Raw genomic sequence first — 26,532 nt, 5'->3', positions numbered from 1 at the left:
TTACAGTGTTGGACATAGACAGGTTAGCAGAACAGACTGAAAAATGGCAGATGTAGTTCAGAAGAATATGGAGGAGTGCCTTTGGGGAAAAGAACAATGAAAAGCAGTAAGATAAGGTAATGTGGAGCTAAGCACAAAATTGAGAAGCAGAACCTCAAAGGTATAAATCTCTGGATTATTACCTGAGTCATGTACAAATTGGCATGAGGCAATTAAGATTAGATAAATGAATGCGTGGCTCAAAAACTGGCATGGGAGAAGTGGGTTCCAGTTTGTGGGGCACTGGCATCAGTACTGGAGAAAGTGGGATCTCTACTGTTGGGATGGTGTACACCTGAACCATGCTGGGACCAGTGTTTCAGCAAGTCCATAACGAGGAAAGTAGAGAGCATTTTAAACCAAATAGTGGGCACAAGGGATCAAATTTGAGAAGATGTGGTAAATCAAAGAATAGAGACAAGGCAAGAAAGAAAGGTACTAATATGGGAAATGATAAAGTGATCATGACAGGAAGGAATGGAGAGTACAAACCTAAGAGTAAATCAGCAGATAAGGCTAGAGGTTACAAAAATAACAAAAAGACAAAACTAATGGCTCTGTATTTGAATGCATGCAATATTGAAAACAAAACAGATGAACTGAAAGCACAAATAGAAATAAATAAATACCATCTGATAACCATTACAGAGAAATGGCTGCAGAATGACATAGATTGGGACCTGAATATTGAAGGGTACCTGACATTTAAGAAGGACATGAAGCTAGAAAAAGTTGGAGGGATGGTTCTTAATTAATGATGGTATTGGCACAATAGGAGGGGTGACCAAAATTCAAGAAATCATGATGTAGAAGCAGTTTAGGTTGAGATGAGAAATGATAAAGGCAGGAAATCACTTGTGGAAGTGGTGTACAGGCTCCCTAACAGTTCCCACATTGTAGAACGGAACATAAAGGGAGAAATAATTGGAGCTTGTCAGAAAGGTATGGTGATAATCATGGGGGATTTTAATCTACATATAGACCAGAAAAATCAGATGAGAAAAGGCAGCCTAAATGAACAACTCATAGAATGTTTTCAGGATAGTTTCTTAGAAAAACACATTCTGGAGCCAACCAGAGAACAGGCAAAACTAGACCTTGTATTGGGCAACAAGATAGGATTAACTAATGGCCTCATAGTGAAGCACTTCTAGGTAGCAGCAATCATAATATGATTGAATTTTATATGCACTTTGAGAGAGAGAAGAGTGAGTCCACGACTAGTATTTTAAACTTAAATAAGGACAATTATGAAGGCATGAAAGCAGACCTAGCTAAAGTGAACTGGCAAATTAGGGAAAGGGATAAGTCAATAGAGATGCAGTGGCAGACATTTAAAGGGATATTTCAGAATAGACAGAATATATACATTACAACGAGTAAGAAAAATTCCAAGGGGAGGACCCAGAGCCCAGAATCTTTATCTAAAAAAGTTAAAGATAGTATCAAGCTTAAAGAAAAAGCATGTAATTAAGCAAGGATGGATGGCAGTTCAGAAGATTGGACAGAATATAAAAAACAGCAAAAAATGACTAAAAGATCCATAAGGAGGGAAAAATTAGAGTACAAGAGAAATCTAGCCATAAATATAAAAACAGAAAGCAAGAGTTTCTATAGATTTTTTTTTAAAGCGTTAACAAAGTGAGCATTGGTCACTATAGAAACTGAGTCGAGGAATTAATAATAGAAAATAAGCAGATAATTTGCATTGGTCTTCACTTTACAGGATACAAGTAACATCTCAGAAATAGCTGTAAATCAGGAACCAGAAGGGAGGGAGAACCTCATGAAAATTATCAGGGAAGTGGTACTGAGCAAATTGTTGGAGCTGCGGGCTGACAAACCTCTGGGTCCTGATGGACTTCATCCTAAGGTCTTAATAGAAGTTGTTAATGTGATAGTTGATGCGTTGGTTTTAATTTTCCAAATTTCTCAAGATTTGAGAAAGGTTCCATTAGATTGGAAAATAGTGATTGTAACACCTTTATTCAAAAAGGGCGGGAGACACAAAGTAGGAAACTACAGGGCAGTTAGGTTAACATCTGTCATAGAGAAAATGTTAGAACTATTATTGAAGACATTATAACAGGGCACTTAGATAAATCCAAAGTAATCAGGCGGAAGTCAACATGGTTTTGTGCAATGTGAATCATGTTTAACCAATTTATTGGAGTTCTTTGAAGAAGTAACATGTGCTGTGGATGAAGGAGAACCAGTGGATGTACTATACTTAGATTACCAAAGGACATTTGATAAGGTGCCACATCAAAGGTTATTGCTGGAAATAAAAGCTCATGGTGTCAGGGTAACATATTGGCATGGATAGAAGATTGGCTAGCTAACAGGAAACAGAGAGTAGGCATAAGTGGGTCATTTTATGGTTGGAAAGATGTAACAAGTGGAGTGCCACATGGATCATTGCTGGGGCCTCAATGTTTTACAATTTATATCAACGACTTGGATGAAGCGACCAAAATTTGCTGATGACACAAAGATAGGTAGGAAAGAAAGTTGTGAGGAGGGCATAAAGATATAGATAAGTTAAGTGAGTAGGCAAAGATCTGGCAAATGGTGTAGAAAGTGGGTAAATGTTGGCAGGAGGAATAATAAAGAAGCATATTATCTAAATGGTGAGAGATTGCAGAGCTTTGAAATGCAGAGGGATCTGGGTGTCCTAGTGCACGAATCACAAAAGGTTAATATGCCCATACAGCAAGTAATTAGGAAAGGTAATAGAATGTTATAATTTATTGTGAGGGCAATTGAATACAAAAGTAGAGAGGTTATGCTTCAGTTATACAGGGCATTACTGAGACCACATCTGGAGTACTGTGTTCAGTATTGGTCTCCTTATCTAAGGCAGGATGTAAATACATTGGAAGCAGTCACACAAGGTTTACTAGACTAATACCTGGAATGGGAGCGCTGTCTTATGAGAAAAGGTAGGACAGGCTAGGCTTGTATCTGCTGGAGTTTAGAAGAGTATGAGGCAACTTGATTGAAAAATATAAGATCCTGAGGGGTTTTGACAGGGTGGATGTGGAAAGTAATGTTGTCTTTTGTGGGAGAATCTAAAACTAGGGGTCGCTGTTTAAAAATAAGTGGTTGCCCATTTAAGACAGAGATGAAAAGTTTTTTTCTCTCACAGGGTAGTAAGTCATTGGAAATCTCTTTCTCAAAAAGCGGTAGAAGCAGGTCTTTGAATATTTTTAAGGCAGAGGTAGATAGATTCTTGATAAGCAAGGGGGTGAAAGATTATCAGGGGTATGTGGGAATGTGGAGTTGATGTTACAATCACTCAGCCTTGATCTTATTGAATGTCAAAGCGGGCTGGAGGGGCCTTGTTTTATTTTATTAATTCAAGGGATGTGGCTGCGCTGGCTAGGCCAGCATTTATTGCCCATCCCAAATTGCCCCTTGAGAAGGTGGCAGTGAGCTACCTCCAGAACTGCTGTAGTCCCTGTCGTGTAGGTATACCCATGGTGTTGTTAGGGAGGGAGTTCCAGGATTTTGACAGTGAGTCAAGGAATGGTGATATATTTCCAAGTCAGGATGGTGAGTGACTTGGAGGGGAACTTCCAGGTGGTAGTGTTCCCATGTATCTGCTGCCCTTGTCCTTCTAGATGATTGTGGTCCTGGGTTTCGAAGGTGCTGTCTAAAGAGTCTTGGTGAGTTTCTGCAGTGCATCTTGTAAGTGGTACACACTGCTGCCCCTGTGCGTTTGTGGTGGAAGGTGTGAATGTTTATGGATGGGGTGCCAATCAAACAGGCTGCTTTGTCCTGGATGGTATCAAGCTTCTTAGGTGTTGTTGGAGCTACACTCATCCAGGCAAGTTGGGAGTATTCCATCACATTCTTGAATTGTGCCTTGCAGAAGGTGGACAGGCTTTGTGGAGTCAGGAGGTGCAGGATTCCTAGCCTCTGAACTGCTCTTGTAACCACAGTATTTATATGGCTATTCCAGTTCAGTTTCTGGTCAATGGTAACCACAAGATGTTGATAGTGGGGGATTCAGCAATGGTAATGCCATTAAATGTCAGGGGACGATGGTTAGGTTTTCTTGGAGATGATCATTGCCTGGCACTTGTGTGGCACGAATGTTAAATGCCACTTGTCAGCCCAAGCCTGGATATTGTCCAGGTCTTGCTGCATTTGGACATGGACTGCTTCAATATCTGAGCAGTTGCAAATGGTGATGAACATTGTGCAATCACCAGCGAACATCCCGACTTCTGACATTATAATGGAAGGAAGGTCATTGATGAAGCACCTGAAGATGGTTGAGCCGAGGACACTACCCTAAGGAACTCCTGCAGTGATATCCTGGAACTGAGATGACTGACCAACAACCACAACCATCTTCCTTCATGCTAGATATGCCCCCAACCAGTGGAGAATTTTCTCCCTGATTCCCATTGACTCCAGTTTTGCTTGGGCTCCTTGATGCCACACTCAGTCAAATGCTGCCTTGATGTCAAGGGCAGTCACTCTCACCTCACCTCTGGAGTTCAGCTCTGTTGTCCATGTTTGAACCAAGGCTGTAATGAGGTCAGGAGCTGAGTGGCCCTGGCAGGATGCAAACTGAGCACCAGTGAGCAGGCTATTGCTAAGCAAGTGCTGCTTGATAGCACTGTTGATGACCTCTTCCATCACTTGACTGATGATTGAGAGTAGACTGACAGGGTGGTAATTAGTAGGGTTGGGTTTGTCTTGCTTTTTGCGTACAGGACATACCTGGGCAATTTTCCACGTTGCCGGGTAGATGCCAGTGTTGTAGATGTACTGGAACAGCTTGGCTGGGGGGGTGACAAGTTCTGGAGCACAAGTCTTTAGTACTATTGCCAGAATATTGTCAGGGCCCATAAACTTTGCCGTATCCAGTGCCTCCAGCCAATTCTTGATATCCTGTGGAGTAAATTGAATTGGCTGAAGACTGGCATCTGTGATTCTGGGGACCTCCAGAGCAGGCCGAGATGCATCATCTGCTTAGCATTTCTGACTGAAGATTGCAGTAAATTCTTTAACCTTATCTTTTGTACTGATGCGCTGGCCTTCCCCATCGTTGAGGATATGCATATTTGTGGAGCTCCTCCTCCAGTGAATTGTTTAATTACCACCATTCACGACTGGATGTAGCAGGACTGCAGAGTTTAGATCTAATCCATTGGTTGTGAAATCGCTTAGCTTGTCTATCACTTGCTGCTTATGCTGTTTGGCACCTGAGTAGTCCTGTGTTGTAGCTTCACCAGGCTAACACCTCATTTTTAGGTATGCCTGGTGCTGCTCCTGGCATGCCCTCCTGCACTCTCATTGAACCAGGGTTGACCCCCTGGCTTGATGGTAATGGTAGAGTGGGGGATATGCCGAGCCTTGAGGTTACAGTTTGGGTTGAGTACAATCCTGCTACTGGTGATGGCCACAGTACCTCATGGTTGCCCAGTCTTGAGTTGCTAGATATGTTCGAAACCTAGTGCCCTACTCCTGCTCCTAATTTGTAAATCATTAGATTATTAACAGGGTGGAGGAACAGGGAAATGTGGCATCATTGATGTGGCTATCTTTAAAGGTGCATATTCAAGTCAAAAAACGTACAAAAAGTTAATGGCATTCTGGGTTTATGCAGACAGGCACTAAATATAAAAGCTAAGCAGTGATGCTGATATCACCAAAAAAATATCCTTAGGCTACAATTGGAGTATGGCATTCATTTCTGGGTGCCCCTTTCTCGGAATAATGTTCAGACCATGGAAAAATTACTGTGAAGCTTAATTGGGATGATGGGGAAATGAAAGGCTATAAAAAGAAAATGCCTTTCATGATTTAAGATACTCCAAAAGTGCTTTATAGCCAATAAAAAAACTTTATGCAGTGTAGTCACTGTTGTAATGCAGGAAACACAGTAGTTAATTTGCTGAAAACAAGTTCCCACAAACCACAATGTGATAGTGACTAGATAATCTGTTCTTTTTTACTGATATTGATTGAGGGATAAATGATGGCCAGGACATCAGAGTGAGCTTCAAGCTCTGTTCCCTAGCTATCAACTCCACCTGTCTCCCTGGCAACCAGACTGTTCGCAACCTTGGTGTCATATTTGACCCAGAGATGAACTAGTGACTATATATCCTTACCATTGGTAAGGTCACCTCCTTAACATCACCCAACACAGCCTCTGCCTTAGCTCATCTGTCGCTCTGATCCATGTCTTTGTTATCTCTAGATTATTCCATTGCATTTCTGTCTAGTCTTGCACATTCTACCGTCTGAAAATTTGGGTCATCCAAAATTTTACTGCTCATGTCTTTACTCACATCAAGTCCCACTCACCGATCACCCCTGTGACCATTGATCCACATTGTCTCCCAGTTAAACAATGCCTGATTTTAAAATTGTCGTCCTCATTTCCAAATCTCTCCATGGTCTCTGTAATCTCCTCCAGCTTTAGAGCCCTTTGAATTATCTGCACTTCTCTAATTCCAACCTATTGAGTATCCCAAATGTTAATTGATGTACCACTGATGTCCATGCCTTTGGCTGTCTAGGCCCTAAGCTCTAAAATTCCCTTCCTAAATTTCTCCACCTCTATACTTCACTTTCTGCCTTTAAGATGCTATTTAAAACCTACCTCTTTGAAAAGGCTTTCAGCCATCTGCCTTTGTATCACCTTAAGTGACCCATTGTCAAATGTGCTTTAAAATGAACATATAAAGTGCCTTGGGATGATTTATTAGTTAAATAATAGATAAATAAACTATATACTATATAAATCTAAGTTGTTTTTGATAGATTTTTTGGGGGGTACAGGTATCAAGAAATATGGAGGAAAGGTGTGCAAATAGAGTCTGAGATAAATTGGACATGATCTAATTGAATGGCAGATCAGACTCAAAGGTCTGAATTCCAGTTCCTATGTTCTTCAAATTCATCAACAGTAAATAGCTCCAACTGAGGTGCATACACCGTGGCTGAAAAGATCTCCTCCTTTGCACACATTTGCCTTATTTCAAAAGTGTTACTGGCAATGATCAGAATATCTTTGCCTATGAATGCATCTTCAGCCTGCAATCTTGTAACTCAGATGTAGAACAAAAACAGAAAATGCTGGAAAAACTCAGCAGGTCTAGCAGCATCTGTGGAGAGAGAATCAGAGTTAACATTTCAAAACTGCATGGCCCTTCTTCAGATGTAAATATGTAATCACTGATTCCAAACTCATGCTGATAATATAGCCAATATATCAAAAGAGAAGTGTTGTCTCTACATTGAATAAATAGAATTAAACATGACTTGTATTCACTGAAAAACCAAGATTAAAGAAAATATGGCATTGATTGCACCTTGAAATGATCTGGCATTAGAAAACCATTCTGAGCACATTACTTCAGTTTTCCGTAAGGCTAATGCAGATCAAAATATTAAACATAGCTTCTTAAACAAGTCTAAGGCCTCATTGAATAGTTTAGGTTGGCATTATCACAATTCAGTTGGAAATAGTGTTTGTTAAATATGAATGATGTGCAAAAAGTAATTTTGTTTGGGTTCTTATAAGCAATAAGGTGACTGGTGTTCAAACAGTTGAATGTGGAAGTAAGGGTAATTATTTTTCAGTTACAATTATGCATTAATTCTGCTCATCTATAGTGTCAAAGTGTGTATTCTTTAATTTGTACAGTTTTAACTGCCAGCACCTGAAGTGTTAATCTAGCTGCCTACAATCTGCTCCTGAGATGCAAAAGAAGTGACAGTGCTGGAGATAATAGTTTAGAAACTCAGTCCAGTTTATTTTAATTTACCATGATGGAAAATGTCTGCAGCGAAACTTCAATATTAGAGAACATCGCCTGCAGCTCTTTGAGAGGATAACTGTATGTGTCAATAGCAAAAAGGTATTAAATGATACAGCTATATATAATTATTATCAAACTTGCGTAAGATACATTCTCATTGTTGAAGTAATTGAACATTTTTAACATTAATTTGATTTTCCACTTATTGGAATCTCTATTCCAGGCAGTTAATATTTCCAAAATCTACAGCACAAGATCCAGCATATCATGGTTTACAGTTTGAAATATTGCAACCACAGTTAATGTGGGACTCATGTATGTGGTCATTTAAATTGCAAATAAAATGTGCCATATGTTGATATTCACTGGCACAACTGCATCCACTCTACTACTCCACCCCAGTGTGAAAATACAATATGTGCCTCCATGCACAGACATAAAGAAAAGATGGAACTTGTACTTTATGCTCCTAAGGATATCCCAGAACCTTCAAGCCAATGGCTTAATTTTGAAGTGTAGTCATTAAATATAGGCATTGTAGCAGCTAAGGTTCACATAGAAATGATCTACAAGTGATAGAGATAATTGACCAGCAAGTCTTTTTTTGATCAGATTGGTTGAAGAGTTAAATGTTGATCAGGGCACTGAGATAGCTGTCCCATTCTTCTTGCATGGGTTCAACTGAACAGGCAGACTGTGCCTACTTTAAAAGGACATCCTATTGTCTAAGATGGAAGCTTTGACATGGCAGTTGTTTCTCAGTGCTGCACTGAATTCTCAGGCTAGTTTATGGCCAAATGCCAGTCTACATGTGCATGTTCATACACTCTCATCACACTATAGGGTTTTCTGAGCTCTTGTACAGCCTGCATTAAACCATACTAAAAAGCCAGGAAACTGTTGCAAACTTGTTCTAAGGGTGAGACAATCCTTGGATCAGGTTGGTCACATGCTTTTGGCTTTACCATAGAATGCAGTGGGTGCAAATTATATCTCATAATTGTAAGGATTGGAAGGGACTATTGAATACCTTGGTCTGCAGAAAATGTTCAGATTACAATGTATTTTTGTATAGAAAAGACAAAAATCGTCCATCGATCCTGACCAAATTACTTGGAGGGCTGCACTGTTAATGACTCACTTTCAGTTTAGTTTCATCCAAACGAAAGTTCACTGTTCGGCAAGAACTTTCTGATGCAATTTTTCAAAAGTTTTTCAAGTTTTGCCACACGTTGTAAGTCACAGAAAATTTCAGAACACGGCTTCTTCCCAAACCTGCCAAAGGTTTACAGGTAAAAGCATCTCTTCTTCACTTCATCGTTTTGGCTTCAAAATGTCAACTGGAAAAATGAGTCATTTCGTATCTCTTCCTTACGGAATGGATTTCCAGGCTGTGGCTTAGAAAATTGCACCTATACGTTCTGACAGCTTCGTCTTAAAATTGGTTACACTGTTTAACAATTTCTCACTCCGCTTCATTGAATCACAACAGCCAGACTGTTCCACAACATCTCCTAGTTCAAGGATGAATCATGGTCTATAGGTCACCACATGTTGAGAATGTGCACGTATTTGGAAGACACTGGCGATGAGGTGCTTCAGCTGTCAAAATATGAAGTTCAACCGCACTAAACGCGATTACAATGGGTTAACATTGCAAAACGCTCTTGGTGAAACCGCTAATTACATTACGCGTGTCTAAATAGATGGGGCATGTACGAACAGGATAATAGAATCATTTTACACCAAAGTAAAATAAATTGCGCATCCATGTCCTGCAATTGTTCGCATTAGTGACTTCAAAGTTTGAAAAAAATCAACATGGGAGTTTAGTACCGTACTAAATTGAAATGCGTTGTGAGAATAATCTGTGGAATCGTCGCTTTAAACAATGTTATGCCAAAATGTCAAAAAGGTCCTCAGCAAGTTAAGCGTCATTCAGTGCTCTTTAGTTTGTATTGTGCATTGCAACGTGGTGTCACTCGTTTAACTGTTCAGTGTGTAATGAAGGGAAGCATAAGTTTCAGCCAACGGTGGGAGCTCTAGAAAAAGCAAGGACCAATATATTTAGAGAGTATGAGGCCGGAGGTGGTATGCATCCATTTTCAGATCCTAGGGAGGGATTTACACTAGATCAGTGCTTCCCAAACTTTTTTCCCCCGGTGTGACCCCATTTTAATGCCCCAGAGTGAAAGTTTGCGGGGTAGGAGAGTTGTTGAGCTGTGGGGGGTGGGGGCGGTATGACGGGCGGTGGGGTCGGGGTGGAGGTTTCAGCTGTTGAATGGAGAGGGGCTTTAGCTCTTAAAGGAACAGAAGTTAGGTCTGAGGGAGTTGATGAGATAGCAAGTAGTAGTATCAGTGATTATAAAATAATAGGACTCTTATTATGAATATAACAGGAACCTCATTATTAATGCACAGCATTAATTCAATAATGTCATAGGACCCTGATTAATGTAATGGGATCCACACTATTGATGCAGCAGTCACTGATTAATGATAAATGTGTGCAGATTATTAATGTATTTGAACTCTGATTATTAGTGGCACCCTGATTATTAATCTAATAGGATCATTATTATTGACACAATTGGCAAATTGCTTCAATACAATAGGATAATAATTATTGGTGCAATAGGACTGATTATTAATTGAAATAATTATGATTATTATGATGTATTAGCATCCTGATTATTGAAGCAATAGGCAGCTGATTACTGATGCAATAGGAACCATGTAATTAATGTCATTAAATTCTGAGTATTAATGTAATAGAATCATGATTATTAACCCATTATGATACTGATTATTGATGCAAGATGATTATTGAAGGGATATGCTTTTTACAAAAAAAATGAACAATCAACTTTTATGGATTTTTTTTTACAGCAGCAATTGGGCCTCAGAGAGCAGTCCATTAGGCAAGGCACCAACCAAAGGTAAAGGCGAGGATTTAAAGGGGCCTCACAGCTGTCAGGAACCAGTTCCAGTTCCATGGTAGCCATTGCTGCTTCAAATGTTGCAACCTCAAAATCTCATCTCGTGACCCCACTGGGGTGAGGGGGAGGGGGAGGGGGGGAGGGGGGAGGGGTCATGATCCACAGTTTGGGAAGCCCTGTACTAGATTTAAATATACTTTGAAAAGAAAATTGTAAATGAGAATGCAACTCATATTTTGAATGATTCACAGCCAGTCATTCCAATAGTGTTACACAGGTGATGCAATTTGCACTCTAGGGGGAACATTGATTTGGGTGAAAAGACAGAGAGTTGTTTACCCAAGTTTGCAGATGACAGTAAATTATGAGTCACAGTGGGCAAGATTTTAACTCATTCAAAAACCATCCATTTGCACTGAGTTAAAATTGGGTACAATACATTGTGAAGATGGAAGCAGAATCCCACAAAACTGTCAGCATAGAGTTCAATGTGGGGAAGTGGGAAGTCATCTACTCTGGATTCAAAAGCAACAAATCAGAATAATTTCTAAATGTTGATAGACTAGAAACTATAAGGATTAAAGAGGTTTATCTATCCAGGTGCTCAACTCATGGAAAGCAATTTTTGAAATGTTGTATATCGTGGAATGTTTATTTCCCAAACTTGGCCACCTTGTAACCATTTCTCTGTAATGATAATTAGATCTAAAATATCTTTCTCCATTTGTGCCACTAATTCATCTATCTTATCGTGGATGCTCCACACATACAAATAAAGTGACTTCAATTTTATTTTTTAATTACTAGTCCCTCAACGGGCCTTAATCTCTGATGCATTATTGCATTATTATTACATTTGTACATTCTGTCCCTTCCTCTAGCACACCGATTACCATTAACCATATCACTATCCTGCATAAAAGTAAAATACGGCAGATGCTGGAAATCTAGAACAAAAACAAAAATACCTGGAAAAACTCAGCAGGCCTGACAGCATCTGCGGAGAGGGACACAGTTGACGTTTCGAGTCAGTATGACCCTTCATCAGAACTAAGACATAGAGAAATTAGATGAAATATAAGCTGGTAGAAGTGGGTGGGACAGGAGAGCTCGATAGGGTGCCAGTGATAGGTGGAGGTCAAGAAGAGACTGCCAAAGATGTCATAGACAAAAGGACAAAGGGGTGTTGATGGTGGTGATATTATCTAAAGGATGTGTTAATGGGGACATTAAGGGAAGCAAGCTAGTGGCAGATGGCCCTGTGTGGGTGGGGTGGGGGGAAGGGATCGAAATGGGCTAAAAGGTGGAAATGTAACAATAGATCGAAATACATTTAAAAATAGGAGGGAAAAGAAAAAAATATAGTGTAAAAAAATTATAAATTATTGGAACAAGGGGGATCAGAAAGGGGGTGGGGATGGAGGAGAGAGTTCATGATCTGAAATTGTTGAACTCAGTATTAAGTCCGGAAGGCTGCAAAGTTCCTAGTCAGAAGATGAAGTGCTGTTCCTCCAGTTTGCATTGAGCTTCACTGGAACATTGCAGCAGGCCAAGGACAGACAATGCGCAAGAGACCAGGTTGGTGTGTTGAAATGGCAAGCGACATGGTGGTCTGGGTCATGCTTGCGGACAGACCAAAGGTGTTCCACAAAGCGGTCACCCAGTCTGCGTTTTGTCTCTCCAATGTAGAGGAGACCGCATTGGGAGCAGCGAATGCAGTAGATTAAATTGAGGGAAGTACAAGTGAAGTGCTGCTTCACTTGAAAGGAGTGTTTGGGCCCTTGGACGATGAGGAGGGGGGAAGTAAAGGGGCAGGTGTTGCACCTTCTGCGGTTGCATGGGAAGGTGCCATGAGAGGGGGTTGAGGTGTAGGGGATGATGGAGGAGTGGGCCAGGGTGTCCTGGAGTGAATGATCCCTGCGGAAAGCCACCAGGGGTGGGGGTGAAGGGAAGATGTATTTGGTAGTGGCATTATCCTGGATTTGGGGGAAATGACGGAGGATGATCCTTTGAACGCGGAGGCTGGTGGGGTGATAAGTGAGGACAAGGAGGACCATATCATGGTTCTGGGAGGGAGAGGAAGGTGTGAGGGTGGATGCATGGGAGATGGGCCGGACACGGTTGAGAGCCCTGTCAACCACCATGGGTGGAAAACCTCGGTTAAGGAAGAACCCACAGTGGTTGACAGGACCCTCCACCGTGTCCGGCCCATCTCCCACGCATCCGCCCTTACACCTTCCTCTCCCTCCCAGGACCATGATAGGGTCCCCCTTGTCCTCATCACCCCACCAGCCTCCGTGTTCAAAGGATCATCCTCCGCCATTTCTGCCAACTCCAGCATGATGCCACTTCCAAACACAAGTTCTCTTCACACCCCCGGCGGCTTTCCACAGGATCATTCCCTCCGGGACACTCTGGTCCACTCCCCTATCACCCCCTACACCTCCCCTCCCATGGCACCTTACCATGCAACCGCAGAAGGTGCAACACCTGCCCCTTTACTTGCCCCCTCCTCACCGTCCAAGGGCCCAAACACTCCAAGAGTCATACGGATTTGAAATGTCAATTGTATCCCTCTCCACAGATGCTGTCAGACCTGCTGAGTTTTTCCAGGTATTTTTGTTTTTGTTCACTAAGATGCATTATTGCCTTGTCATTTCTCTTTAGATTTCCAAATCTCCCCTCGTATGAGCCCTCCCCTACCATTTAGTTTAAAACCCTCTCTACAGCTGTAGTTGTACAACTCACCAGGTCCTAGTGTAGCTCAGATGAAAGCCATCCCAATGGCACAGCTCCCTCTTTCCCCAGCACTGATGCCAGTACCCCATGAATCAAAATCCATTTCACCCACACCAGTCTTTGTGCCACACATTCAACTCTGATCTTTTTGCCTATTCCAATTTGCTTGTGGCTCAGGTATACTTTTAATCTATCACTGCTTGTTTGTCCCTACAACCACACCCCCACTCCACCTCTCTCTCTCTCTCTCTCTCCGCCCCCCACACACACACCTTAAACCAGCTTATATTTCAACTCTTTCTTGGACTCGAACTCAAGTTCTGTCGAAGGGTCATGAGGACTCGAAACGTCAACTCTTTTCTTCTCCGCCAATGCTGCCAGAACTGCTGAGTTTTTCCAGGTAATTTTGTTTTTGTTTTGGATTTCCAGCATCCGCAGTTTTTTTGTTTTTATACTTTTAATTTAACTCCTAGCTGATCACATTCCCTCAACAGAATCTTTTTCTTGGTTGTACCTGTGTCACTGGTACCCACAATGACCATAACAACTGGATCCTTCTGCTCCCACTCCAAGTTCCTCTCCAGCCCTGTGATGTTGTCATGAACTCTGGCACCAGGCAGGCAACATAGCCTTCAGGACTCACTCCCTCAGTTGCAGGGAATAGTATTTATCCCTCTAACTATACTATCCCTAGTACAACTACATTCCGTTTGACTACCCTCACCTCTTGAGTGGCCCCCTGAATCACAGTGCCATAGTCAGTTTGCTCATCCCTCTTGCATTTCCTGCTGCCATCCACACAAGCTTCAAGAACCTTGAACCTGCTGGACAATTGCAAGGGCTGAGGCTCTCCGATCACCCCCTTCTGGGTCCCCATACCTGCTTCACTCACAGTTACACCCTCCTGTCCCTGACCAGGGATCAAATCTGATGTACTCAGTCTAGGAGGTGTGACTGCCTCCTGGAAAAAAAAGTGCCCAGATAACTTTCCCCCTCTCTGATGCATTGCAGTGTCAGGAACATGGACTCCAGCCTCACCAACTTGAAGTCAAAGTTCCTCAAGCTGCAAACGCTTACTGCAAATGGAAATGCCTTGGATCATACTGGTGTCCACCAGTCCCTACATGCTACAGATGCAACACATCACCTGCCCTGCCATCATTATTGTGTTTTACTTGACAAATTAGCTAAAGTTTAGAAATATCACTCAACTGTTATCTGTATGTATGTTATGTAGTTTACATATTTAAGCTATAAATTTAACGCAAAACTTAAATCTCCTCAGTACCAGCTTATACCAATGCCTGTTTAAAGAGATAAATTCTTAAAACTCACCAACAAATCACCCACCTACTCATGCAATTAATACCTTTGAATACTCACTAGCTCCTGGAGGCTGAACAAAGATATAAAAAGCGGCAATACCTCTTTCCCCCCTCTACACTAAATTCCCATTTAGCACTCATATCTCAAATCACTCTGTCCTGGGCTCACTCTGTTCTCCTCAGCTAATTTGCAGACAGCAATCGCCCACAAACAGTAATGATATTAATTACCAGACAATCTCTCTCTCTGTGTAATATGGAGTGAGGGATATATATTGGCCAGGACAGGAGGGGACAACTCCCCTGTTGTCTTTTGCAAGAATTCAGTGGGACCTTTTATCTCCACCCTGGAGAAAGTAGAACTAAGTCAACTCACAGTGGCTTCAATTTTCCATTATTATGGAGCAGATCTTTCATGTCTTCTGGATTTCACAGTTCATCAGAAAGACGGCACCTCTAACTGTCTAGCACTCCTTCAGTACTGGACTGGAGTGGCAGCCTAGATTTTTGTACTCAGGCCTCTGGAGTGGAAAAGTGTCTAGTCATTTTTTTCAATACTGTTTGTGGGATCCCAATAAGCACGTTACAACAATGAACACACTGTAAAAATTGTTTATTGGCGGGTAAACGCACTGAGATTGTGAAAGGTGCTATATAAATGCAAATGTTTACTTCCTTCTTAATCGTGTGAGCACTGCCATTCTGACCTGCCTGAAAACTAAGGGAAGGATGAAGACATTAAGAACCAGTGTTTCTCAGTCCAGGTACCGCTCACCTCCTTCTGTTCACAGTGTGACCTGCGCTCCAGTCGGTGAGAGGCCCACACCTGTTTGAATATTTGGCATCCGAGATATTTGCTTAACTTGACCATTGTGAGGCGATGCGCCACTCTCTGCGCGCAACGTCAATGCTGTCGCAAAGTCATCGTTTGCGAAGGAGTTTTGATCATTGCAAACGAAGACAAGACGATACAAGCAACAATTTCCTAAAGGCGGATAGATCAAATGAGCCGACTGAATAAAGACATGGGGGCTTGTGTGCAAAGCGCACGCAGGGGGAATAAAAAGCCGCCCGAGCCCAAATAAAGAGGAGTGGAAAAAAATGGTCTCCCACAGTGACTGCAGCTATCCGGGCTGAGACACCAGGGGAGAGGCCCACATTCCAACCCTAGCCCGCAGACCATGTAAACTGACTTTTCTTTATTATACAGAATCAACCAAACGTGAACGTGAGAAAACGTTGTCATGCGGATCTTCCACTCGGTGGCCAGTTTCTATTAAAAGGGGCGCGAAAAGCAGAGAGATGTGTTTGCTTTATCACTGAAACAAAACAAGGGAGAATATTTGCGAGCTGAACAATGGCTTCAGGTCGGAGTCAGGGGCTTTTGAACATCCACACATCCCCAAAAACAGGTAGACGACCACTCGTAATGTCCATCTTGTCTGATAAATGCATTTCATTAAACAGGATGGGCATATTGGTTTCAATTGCTGGAAGGAATTATAGAATTATACAGCGCACAAGACTATTCTGCCCATCGTACCTGTGCTGGCTCTTGGGAACTATCCAATTAGCTTCAGTTGTCCCTACGTTCCCGTAGCCCTGTACATCCCCCACCCCATCCCTTAAAGTATCTTTTTATTCCTTCGTGGGATGTGGGCGTCACTAGTAAGGACAGCATTTGTTGCCCATCCCTAATAGTCAGTGAACTGAGAGGCTTGCTAGGTCATTTCAAAGGGCAGTTAAGAGTCAACCACGTTGCTGTGGGTCAGGGGTCACATGTAGGCCAGACCAGGTAAGGACAGTAGAGTTCCTTCCCTAAAGGACATTAATGAACCAGATGGATTTTTACGACAATCGACCACAGTTTCATGGTCACCATTACTACAACTAGTTTTGAATGTCAGATTTTTGTTTCATAATTGAATTTAAATTCTACCAGCTGCCATGGTCCCAGAGCATTAACCTGGCTTCTGGACAAAAACAGAATTACCTGGAAAAACTCAGCAGGTCTGGCAGCATCGGCGGAGAAGTAGAGTTGACGTTTCGAGTCCTCATGACCCTTCGACAGAACTTGAGTGAGTCCAAGAAAGAGGTGAAATATAAGCTTCTGGACTACTAACTCAGTGACCTTATCAGTGCACCCCCACCTCTCCACATATATATAGCCACTTGCTTTTTTCTGTAATGTTTTAACCAATTTTCACTTCATTGTTCAAATTTGACGTCACTGACTGGCAAATCCAGCTCTACCACGCACTGATATATCTATTAGGTCTCAAAAGATAAAAGAGCATCCTCGAAGTTTCTGAAGGTCATTGATTTTCGCACCTACACTGAGCTGTCACCTTGCCCGGCGCGGTTCTTTTTCCCTTAGCGCGGGACAGCAGGGGGGCCTCATTGCCTGAAGTGAAAAAGCAAAATGTACTGCTGGGCTCCAAAGGCCTGACTCATTTTAAACTCATTGTGTGTTGATGCACTATTCTGTCCAAAGGTTCTGACATCTGACCACCTGTTGACTTTAAGATGCTGCTGGATGTATGCATTGGTCATGTAAAAGCTGTCATTTGACATGCTTCTTAACAGATCCAGGACAGTTTTGAGAAGTGCCTCAACTCTAAACCTAATGTTAACGGGGAACCATTTGAAGCAAAATCCAGGGGACTACTATTCCAATACAGATCAAAATAAGACCATTTAAAAGGTGTTTGATTTCATTTTCATTAGCATGGGCGCATTTCTAATTGTGCACAAGAACGTAAAATGTTCAACCAAAAACACCAAAATAACGGTCCCAAAACGGAATGCTTTTGCTATGTTCTGTGTTATAATCTTTATTGCGTTTTACAGTGTGGTTTGCATTTTAAAAGTGGCTGTCGTATAATAATAAGCGATACTTTTAAGTAAAAGAAAATGCAAAAACACATTAGAAGAGTTAAAATACTTTGAACACTTTTTCGAAGTTTTACATGGTGTATGAAGCCAGTGGTGAACTTTGACAGATACCATGCTGCTCAGCTTTTAGCCGGGTTAGGGGCAATTGTCAAGTGCATTAACTTTATCTGTGTGTGTGTATATATGTACATATATATGTCATTATATACTGCATATGTATCAGCTTTCATATGGATATCTATGTATGCTGCGTATTGCATAGATATTGGTTTATATATAGTTTGTATACTGCTTATATATATTCTGCATATATATAGGTTTATATACATCTATTTTTAGATATCTATATATTGCTTTTATACACTTCTCACATATAACTTCACAAGCATATATATATATATATATATAAATACAGTAAAGTTTTCAAAGTTAATTTCAAAACAAGTTTGTTCAGCCTGAAACATTTGGCTTGCGACTCTCGATGATGCGAATTCGGTAACTTGGATTCAATGAGCGTAAAGTGCAGTAGGTGGTGATGTAATAGGTAAGCATGCAGATGGATATAAATATCGTGGTCTGGGGAAGTCGGTATGGCTGTACTGTCAGAGGAAGACGACTTCACAGAGAACTCTCCTTTGGCTCCAAGATTGATCATTTGACGCGGATTGCAAGTTCAAATAAACTTCCTTAAGCCGCTTCTTCAGAATAGGAGGCTCCAATGCAGCCTGCAGATGTAAAGAGCAGCCCATCTACCCGCTGAGCATTTGTGCTTTTTTTTTTAATGCGCGCCCAAAATAAAGCGAGAAAGTGGAGCTAGAGTCGAATTATTTTTAGTGCAATCGATTCCCAACCACGTGCGCACATGTTGATCAGGATGTTCTGCAAGACAACAATTCAATCGGCCTCCTTGCCAATCTTGCTCCTTGGACTTGTCTCTGGTTTGGGGCGCTGTGCCCCTCTCTCTGCCCAGCCCAACGCCACCCTGGAGCGCAGATGGGAGACTCTCTTGTCCCGCTCCATGCCTCGAATCCCGGGGGAGAGGAAGGAGATCAGCCGGGAGACTGACTATTTGCTGGGCATCAAAAGGCTGCGACGGCTTTACTGCAACGTAGGCATCGGATTTCATCTTCAAGTATTACCGGATGGAAGGATAAATGGAATACACAACGAGAACCGGTACAGTAAGTACTAACCCGTTCACCATTAGAAGTTGCCGCGTCACGCTATATTTATACACTCTCGGAGAGATATTACACGGGGCTTTATTTTAGATGGATTTATGGAAAGATTATTTTTCCCTGGTGCACCCAGTATGTACCCATGCTATGTCGGTCACTTGCGAACAAGTTTCAGACTGCTGCTCGTCTTTTACAGTCTATCGTTACATTAAAAGTTTTTAATGCGGTGAAGTGAAGGAAAGAGGATAGGAATGAATCATTTACCACTTTAATGCAAACATGTCGAGGTAACTAGCAACCAAATAGCTGGTCAGATCGCAACAAGTGCCCCTTGATAATAAATTTCAACCTGTGCTCTCTGGGTTATTAAATTCTCGCTTTGAGGCGACTGACTGCTTGTTAGTGTTGATGCCACTGTGGAGTTACTTTAGCCACGCCGGTATCTTGAAATATACAAGCAGGGAGGATCCTTGTGCATATAACGTTCTTAAAGCGGCAGAAAATACACTTCAACAAGTTACTGTCACCTCTCATGTAATAGGGAATGTTTCCTGCCTGCGTTCCTTGTGCAAGACACTGCACTAATCATACGCTTGCATGAACTCTCAACGCAACTCGTTCCTTAAGTGAAATCGCGCTAAGCAATATTATATACATTATATATATTTTTTTTAAATGTCGAAAAGAAATCAGGTGTTCTTACTCCTTCGACATCTGGGCCTTGATTAAAACCTTCAGCGTTTACAGTGTGCAGCAGCTTTTTAATCGCATAGTATTGTTGTCACAAGATCAAACGCCCCCGCTAACTAACAGATTGTGGTTTTGTTGAGTGTTTGGCCATGAAGGCAGGAAGCACTTTGACATGTTTCTTTTCTCTGCACAGGTCTTTTAGAAATTTCTCCCGTGGAAAGGGGAGTCGTCAGCCTTCTCGGTGTCAGAAGTGGGCTGTTTGTAGCCATGAATAGCAAAGGCAAACTCTATGGATCTGTAAGTACAAACGAGTTATTGTGCGTCACTCTGCTAGATAGTTCATATCACTTGCTGATGACATGCGAGTGTATAAGACAACACTTTGAAGGTCTATTATGTGTTAGATTGTCATTCGACAAGAACTGCATTCTTGAAGTGCTGTATATGTTTTATTGCTCGTGGAGTGTGAAATATAGATAGATGCTGCTGCCGTGGATCAGCTAGTCCGTCTTTCAAGTGCATTCCATTCTTTGCATTGCCAGCCAGCACATGCACCTACTGTCCTTCCCAATGTAAAATAGGAGCAGTCAAAATGGACCACCCATATTGTACAGTCTCCCCACATATAGAATAATGTCTTTGTTCCCCTAGAGAATTGTGACTGTAATCAAGTCTCCTCCTTCCAGAATCTTGCACCACACTTTACTTGTTACCGGAATATTTTTTTTAACAACTTTGTAGCAATAGCGTTTTCCCAAGTGTTGTGTTTCACCTACTTCTAGTTAGAACATCTCCTCTGAGTCAACAAGTTAACAATGCTGCTGATACATTACGGGGAGCTTCTCTTTTAACTTTCTTCAACCAAACACGTCCAGGTACCTGTCTGTTGCACAATATCGACGGATAGGCACCTAACGCTAATTAAATGTTATTAAATGTGCTAAGGACCCAAACGACAGCAATGTCCATGACCTTTTTGTATATGAAATATCAGCACACCTCAGTTAAACTTTGGAGACACGGCTCTTGCAATGACCATGAATTTCATGTAAACAGTGCTTTCATAGAAACTATGAGAGTGATCAAAGGTAAAGAGATATGATGAAGAAAACTGAGAGTCAAGGGATTGGGATATGGGCTAACAACTCCCCAGGTGGTTGCTGGGAATTGGGCAGTTTCCGATGGCTGGCTGCGATTGTCCATGACATCTCATTGGTTCATTTAATTAAGGGGAATTAACATGACCTCTCCGTCGCTTTTAATTCAAACCAACCCACTTTCCGGCCACTTTCAATGGATCCATGAAACAAATTGGAACGATTAACCCAAGACATTTAAGCTCGTAAGAAAACTACATGTGCGAAAGTTTTGGTAAACCAACAGTCTGGACCCATTTCGACATTTATTGCAAAACAAGAGTCTCAAGTCTTTAATCGGTGTGGCATCACTTTGTGTGGGTTGTTCCTCTGCAACCTTCCGAGTTTATGTACTTGTAGAATAAATGAATTGAACATCCGTGTTTTTGCAATAGTGGAATAAGCAGCCACAAAAGCCCCACTAAGAACTATCTTCTTACGTTCCAGGCATACTACAGTGATGAATGCAAATTCAACGAAATACTCCTACCTAATAATTACAACGCCTACGAGTCCAACGCATACCCAAACATGTATATGGCGTTAAGCAAGAATGGCAAAACAAAGAAGGGAAACAAAGTGTCTCCCATCATGACAATGACTCATTTTCTACCGAGAATCTGAGAGGTGGTCGTCTCAGACATTATCTCAGGAGGGAAGGCTAATTGTGGGGTGGGGGCTGAACCACGGTCGGTGCACTTTCAGGAAAGCTTTATGCAAGATGAGTAGGTTTATCATATATTTAAATTAATTGTGTCTAAATATTTAAGTATGTATATTTTGTTCAGAATGTTTATTTATAGTTTTGCTGATTTTATATTTCTGCGAGCGTTGTTCCGCGTTGTGCAACGAAAGGTATATGGTGCATCATGTGTATGTGTGTGTGTGTTTTAAAACTTGTCACAGGTGTGCTGCTATTACATGTTTAAAACGTGAAACTGAATTCCTTTAGACAATGGGTTTGCACTGTTTTGAATAATCTGGTGTACTGGAGGTCCGTGTTTTGTTCGTTTATTGAACTGTTTCTCAAAGTACAGAGTCTTAGTCTTCACCCATGAGGTTTGGTAAATCTGTCAAATTTTACATGTCTGCTTGTAACAATGCTCGGTATCTGACCTCCTTTGTGCGGTGTTGCTGTGTAATTTCAATGGAATCCGTCTACTTCTGGTACGGAAAGTACAGTGTTGAAGTACTAACCCACAAATCTGTTTTTAGATCTGCTGCTGCTGAACTTTGAACTCTCCTGCAGTCAATCTTTGTCAGATCTTCAGGTCAGGAGCTATCCTTAACCTACCTACAAGCTTCAACACTTTAGCATTGTAAGTGACCCATATGCTTTAAAGGAGCATTTTCAGTCCTATTTATGGCGCCTCAAAGAATAACTTGATTTAGGCCCAGTATGTATCGCCAATATACTTCACAGGCACGAAATAATTTTTGATCAACCCATATTAATAATCCTCTGAAAGGTACCAAGATATCTGCTATGAATCTTGGGCAAATTTTAATTCAGGCAGTATTGTGGAGGAGATGTACACGCTGCTGCTTTCTTATGGTTTTCCATTCCTTAATTCAAAAATTATCTACCTCATTTTAAGAAACCTGAATAAAACAGTCTCCTCACAAAAGCTGCATGGTAATTCAGGACTGCGAGTTTGCCCCTGAAATATTGTTGGTGATCTTAAGTCAACATGCTACCATATGTAGCCAAAAGTAGCCAGTAGGGCGTCTATTGCATCCTAGTTGAGCCTTGTCACGTTTGAGCTATCTTTACCCAGTGATTTACTTTTAGTAGGGATAATCATGGTGAAAATATTTGCAGACAGCTGTTAGACTGCACTATATGGTCATTGCGTAACCCTATATTTTCTTTATATATTTTTCAAACCGAACCTCAGCACCTCCAAGTAAAAGAAAACAGCAGCACATTTTATTGAAACAATACATTTGGGTCTGGGGGCTGCGGGAGGGAGAGGGGAGGAGTGGACAAACCCTTTTCAGAGTTTGCAAAATTGAAAGAAACAAATGCTGGCCAGTCATGTGGTGAAGTTGGGTTCCTAGTTACATATTCCAGATGGGGGCTGCCATAAACTGCATACAGAGATTCTAAAGCCCTTGTTAAAAATGTCTACTGCTCTGCTCTTTGCTGCTAAGATTTTTTAAAAACCCTAACTCCTGGGTTTGACACTTAATGGATCCGACGATAACAAAATTTAGTTCAGTTTTCAACATTCCTTTTAATAAGCTGCTATTTGTTTTACTAGAACGTTTAAGGGTACTAACTGTTTTAGCTAGGGTGACCTTGAGGAAGAATGCTACTCACAACCAAAATGTTCAGTGAGATCAGTAAAATCTTACCAGATCTAGGTTCACTCTTCCCTTCTGTTTCTACTTAAGAGGTCTGCATGTTAAAACATCCATTTCTGGTCCTCTCCTTTATCCTCAGTGGGGTTAATGTGCGAATGTTTTGTGAGTGAATTACCGGTGTTATGTATTCCTTCCAATACTCTATGTGTAATTTGAATCATTGTCATCATCCTGGGGCATAAATACCTATTACTTGTTAGGGGCACGCAACATTTTCAGTTTGCTTAATTTGGCATTAAATTAAGTTGGCATTCTGCATTGGCACAACCAATAAGAGGTTCAAATCTTAACTGAGGCGATGGGAATGGGAATCTTGTAGGTGACAAGTAATTCACCAGCAATGAATAAGAGTGAAGGGAGTTAAAGCATACACTGGAAATTTGAAATAAAAACAGAAAGTTCTGGAAGCACTTAAAAGGTCCAAAAGCATCTTTGATAAAAAAAATAGTTCAATTTGTTGGGTATAGACCCTTTTGCCAGAGAGTGTTCTCATTTCAATGTTTAGTTTATGTTACTTTCATGTTGATAGTTAATTTATTCCACTTTTACAGGAAGATGTGGTATACAATCTTTGTTTTCAGACATAATTAATACTGTGGCAATATTCCCATGCACATCACACTTAGTACTATATATTTGTGTTTGTTATAATTTGCAAAATGATAACTGAACCCATGCTGTTGCAAAACCTGCACATTTCTCTCAACTAATACTCCATTTCCATGCTGCTATTTTGGATTGGATCAAGGTTAGTACAGCATTATGAACAGATACTTGGTACAGCAGTGGGTCAGGGAGAACAAAGTTGGTTCAACTTACTAGACTGGCCAGTTGCCTTGCAGGTCCCTGTTAATTATGCCTTGGGATGTATAGGCATTGAGTTTTTAAAGTATTACTTGATATGGTTGTCATATGATATTTAAATGTTAAATCTGTCGGAATGTGCCTGTAGTTTTATACAGCTGATGTTTAATATTGTGGTGTATGTGCTGTGCACATTGGAAGGAATTATATAAATGAAAGCTTATCTTTTACCTGTGTCAGTGTATGAATTAAAAGTAATTTTAAAGTACTTTCTGAAACTGTGTTGTTATTGATATGATTAACATTAACAGATCCTAAGGATAATCTTGACATTTTAGTGCAAAGAGGAGAAAGAACTAAAATGACCAACTTAGAAGAAATTATTTTCTATGTTTCAAAGTGTTATTGGTTTCCTGTTGTATCTATTATAAGTTCTGGTCACTGTGATGCAAAGGAGACATTGAAACCCTGGAGCCAACCCTGAAAATAACCATGAGGCTGATTCCTAACATCAGAAAACTGGATCATGAGGAAAGACTGGAGAAACTTGGGGTTTTCCAGTTTTGAAAGAAGGCAACTGAATGGTGATCTTACAGAGGCAAATAAGGTAGCAAAGGGCATAGAAAATGCAAATTTGGACATGACTTTAAATTAAACAATGACAGTAGGACAGGTGGATAGAGATATTCATGTTTTCCTCACTTTTTATTGGCAAAACACTGAACACCACTAGTAACAGTTAATAACACATCATTCCTTCCAAAAACCATACAGTACACTATTTTACAACACAATTGAAATATATGACTTTAATGGATTAATTAGCTTGCAACTTCCTTCTAAGTATCTGCTATAATTTAGTGCAATGGAGGTTGGTTAGCTTAGTTGGCTAGCTGACGACAGTGTAGTGCAGAATGATGCCACTGGTTTTCAAATCCATCCATGGCCTTGTCCCCCAACCTCACCTCCTCCCACTCACCATCACCAGCCCCCACCCCCCCCACTCCACCACCCCCCCCCCCCCACTCCCAACCCCACACCAGGCCCCTGCACTGCTCCATTTTTCTGTAATCTCCTCCAGCCCCACGACTTTCCAATATGTTTATGCTCCTGCATTCTAGCCTCTTCTGCATGCCCTATACCATGTAGTCCATGTCCAAATGCAGCAAGACCTGGACAAGATCCAGGCTTGTCCTGACAAGTGGCAAGTAATATTTGTGCCACACAAGTGCCAGGCAATGACCATCTCCAACAATAGAGAATCTAACCATTGCCCCATGACATTCAATAGCATTATCATCATTGAATCCATCACTATCAACATCTTGGAGGTTACCATTGACCAGAAAATGAACTGGAATAGCCATATAAATACTATGGCTACAAGAGCCGGTCAGAAGCTAGGAATCCTGCAGCAAGTAACTCACCTCCTGCTTCCCAAAGCTTGTCCTCCATCTACAAGTTACAAATCAGGTGTGTGATGGAATAATCTCCACTGGCCTGGATGAGTGCAGCTTCAACAACATTCAAGAAGCTTGACACCATCCAGGACAAAGCTGCAAACTTGATTGGCACCACATCCACAAACATTCACTCCCTCCACCACCGATGCACAATGACAGCAGAGTGTACCATGTATAAGATGCACTGCAGGAATTCACCAAGGCTCCTTAGACAGCCCCTTCTAAGCCCATGACCACTACCATCTGGGAGGACAAGGGCAGCAGCAGATAGATGGAACACCACCACCTGGAAGTTCCCCTCCAAGCCATTCACCATCCTGACTTGGAAATATTTCACCATTCCTTCACTGTCACTGGGTCAAAATCCTGGAACTCCTGCCCTAACAGCACTGTGGGTGTACCTAAACCTCCTGGACTGCAGTGGTTAAAGAAGGCAGCTCACCACCACCTTCTCAAGGGCAATTAGGGGTGGACAATAAATGCTGGCCTAGCCAGCAACACTCACATCCCATGAATTAATAAATAAAAAAACAGCTGTGGTAGTTCTCTCTACCACGTCCCATGCTTGATGTGGAGTAGTGCCTCTCAAGCTTTATAACCACCTGCCTCTCTCTAACAGAATGAGATACCTTGGGTCCCTTGTGAACAATGGGTAATTACCATTAGCATTTAGTGCAGCAAACATTATTCAGGAGTTGACCCCTTCATTGTGAATGTAAAGAAATGACAAGTGAGAAAAAATCCAGTTTGCCCAACAAACCTGCCCCACACTCATAATGACAAGAGAATCATGATTAGGCACCCCCTGCTCCAACTTCCACTGCCATGTGATCTCTTGGGAGAGGCAAAAAACAGGGAAAAAATGTCTGGTAAACACTTCACCAATCCCATTCTTTGACTAACCGCAGAACCAAACGCAGACTGGGTGACCGCTTTGCAGAACACCTTCGGTCTGTCTGCAAGCATGACCCAGACCTCCCTGTCGCTTGCCATTTCAACACTCCACCCTGCTCTCATGCCCACATGTCTGTCCTTGGCTTGCTGCATTGTTCCAGTGAAGCTCAACGCAAACTAGAGGAACAGCACCTCATTTTCCGAATAGGCACTTTACAGCCCTCTGGACTGAATATTGAGTTCAACAACTTTAGATCTTGAACTCTCTCCTCCATC

At 41.5% G+C, this 26,532-nt stretch overlaps 1 protein-coding gene across 1 annotated transcript; it reads left to right on the top strand.

Moving 5' to 3' along the window:
* The first annotated feature begins 18,586 nt into the window (after window positions 1-18,586).
* Window positions 18,587-21,352, top strand: fgf4 (fibroblast growth factor 4). The gene is made up of 3 exons (XM_041198165.1): window positions 18,587-18,905; window positions 19,786-19,889; window positions 21,176-21,352. Exons 1-3 carry the CDS (start codon window positions 18,587-18,589, stop codon window positions 21,350-21,352), a joined length of 600 nt encoding a protein of 199 aa, XP_041054099.1.
* Window positions 21,353-26,532: the final 5,180 nt, after the last annotated feature.

This window comes from Carcharodon carcharias, chromosome 10 (assembly GCF_017639515.1).
Source record: "Carcharodon carcharias isolate sCarCar2 chromosome 10, sCarCar2.pri, whole genome shotgun sequence".
NCBI classification, from domain to species: Eukaryota; Metazoa; Chordata; class Chondrichthyes; order Lamniformes; family Lamnidae; genus Carcharodon; species Carcharodon carcharias.
Note: the sequence above shows the minus strand (reverse complement) of the source record. Positions and strands in the feature narration are given on the sequence as shown.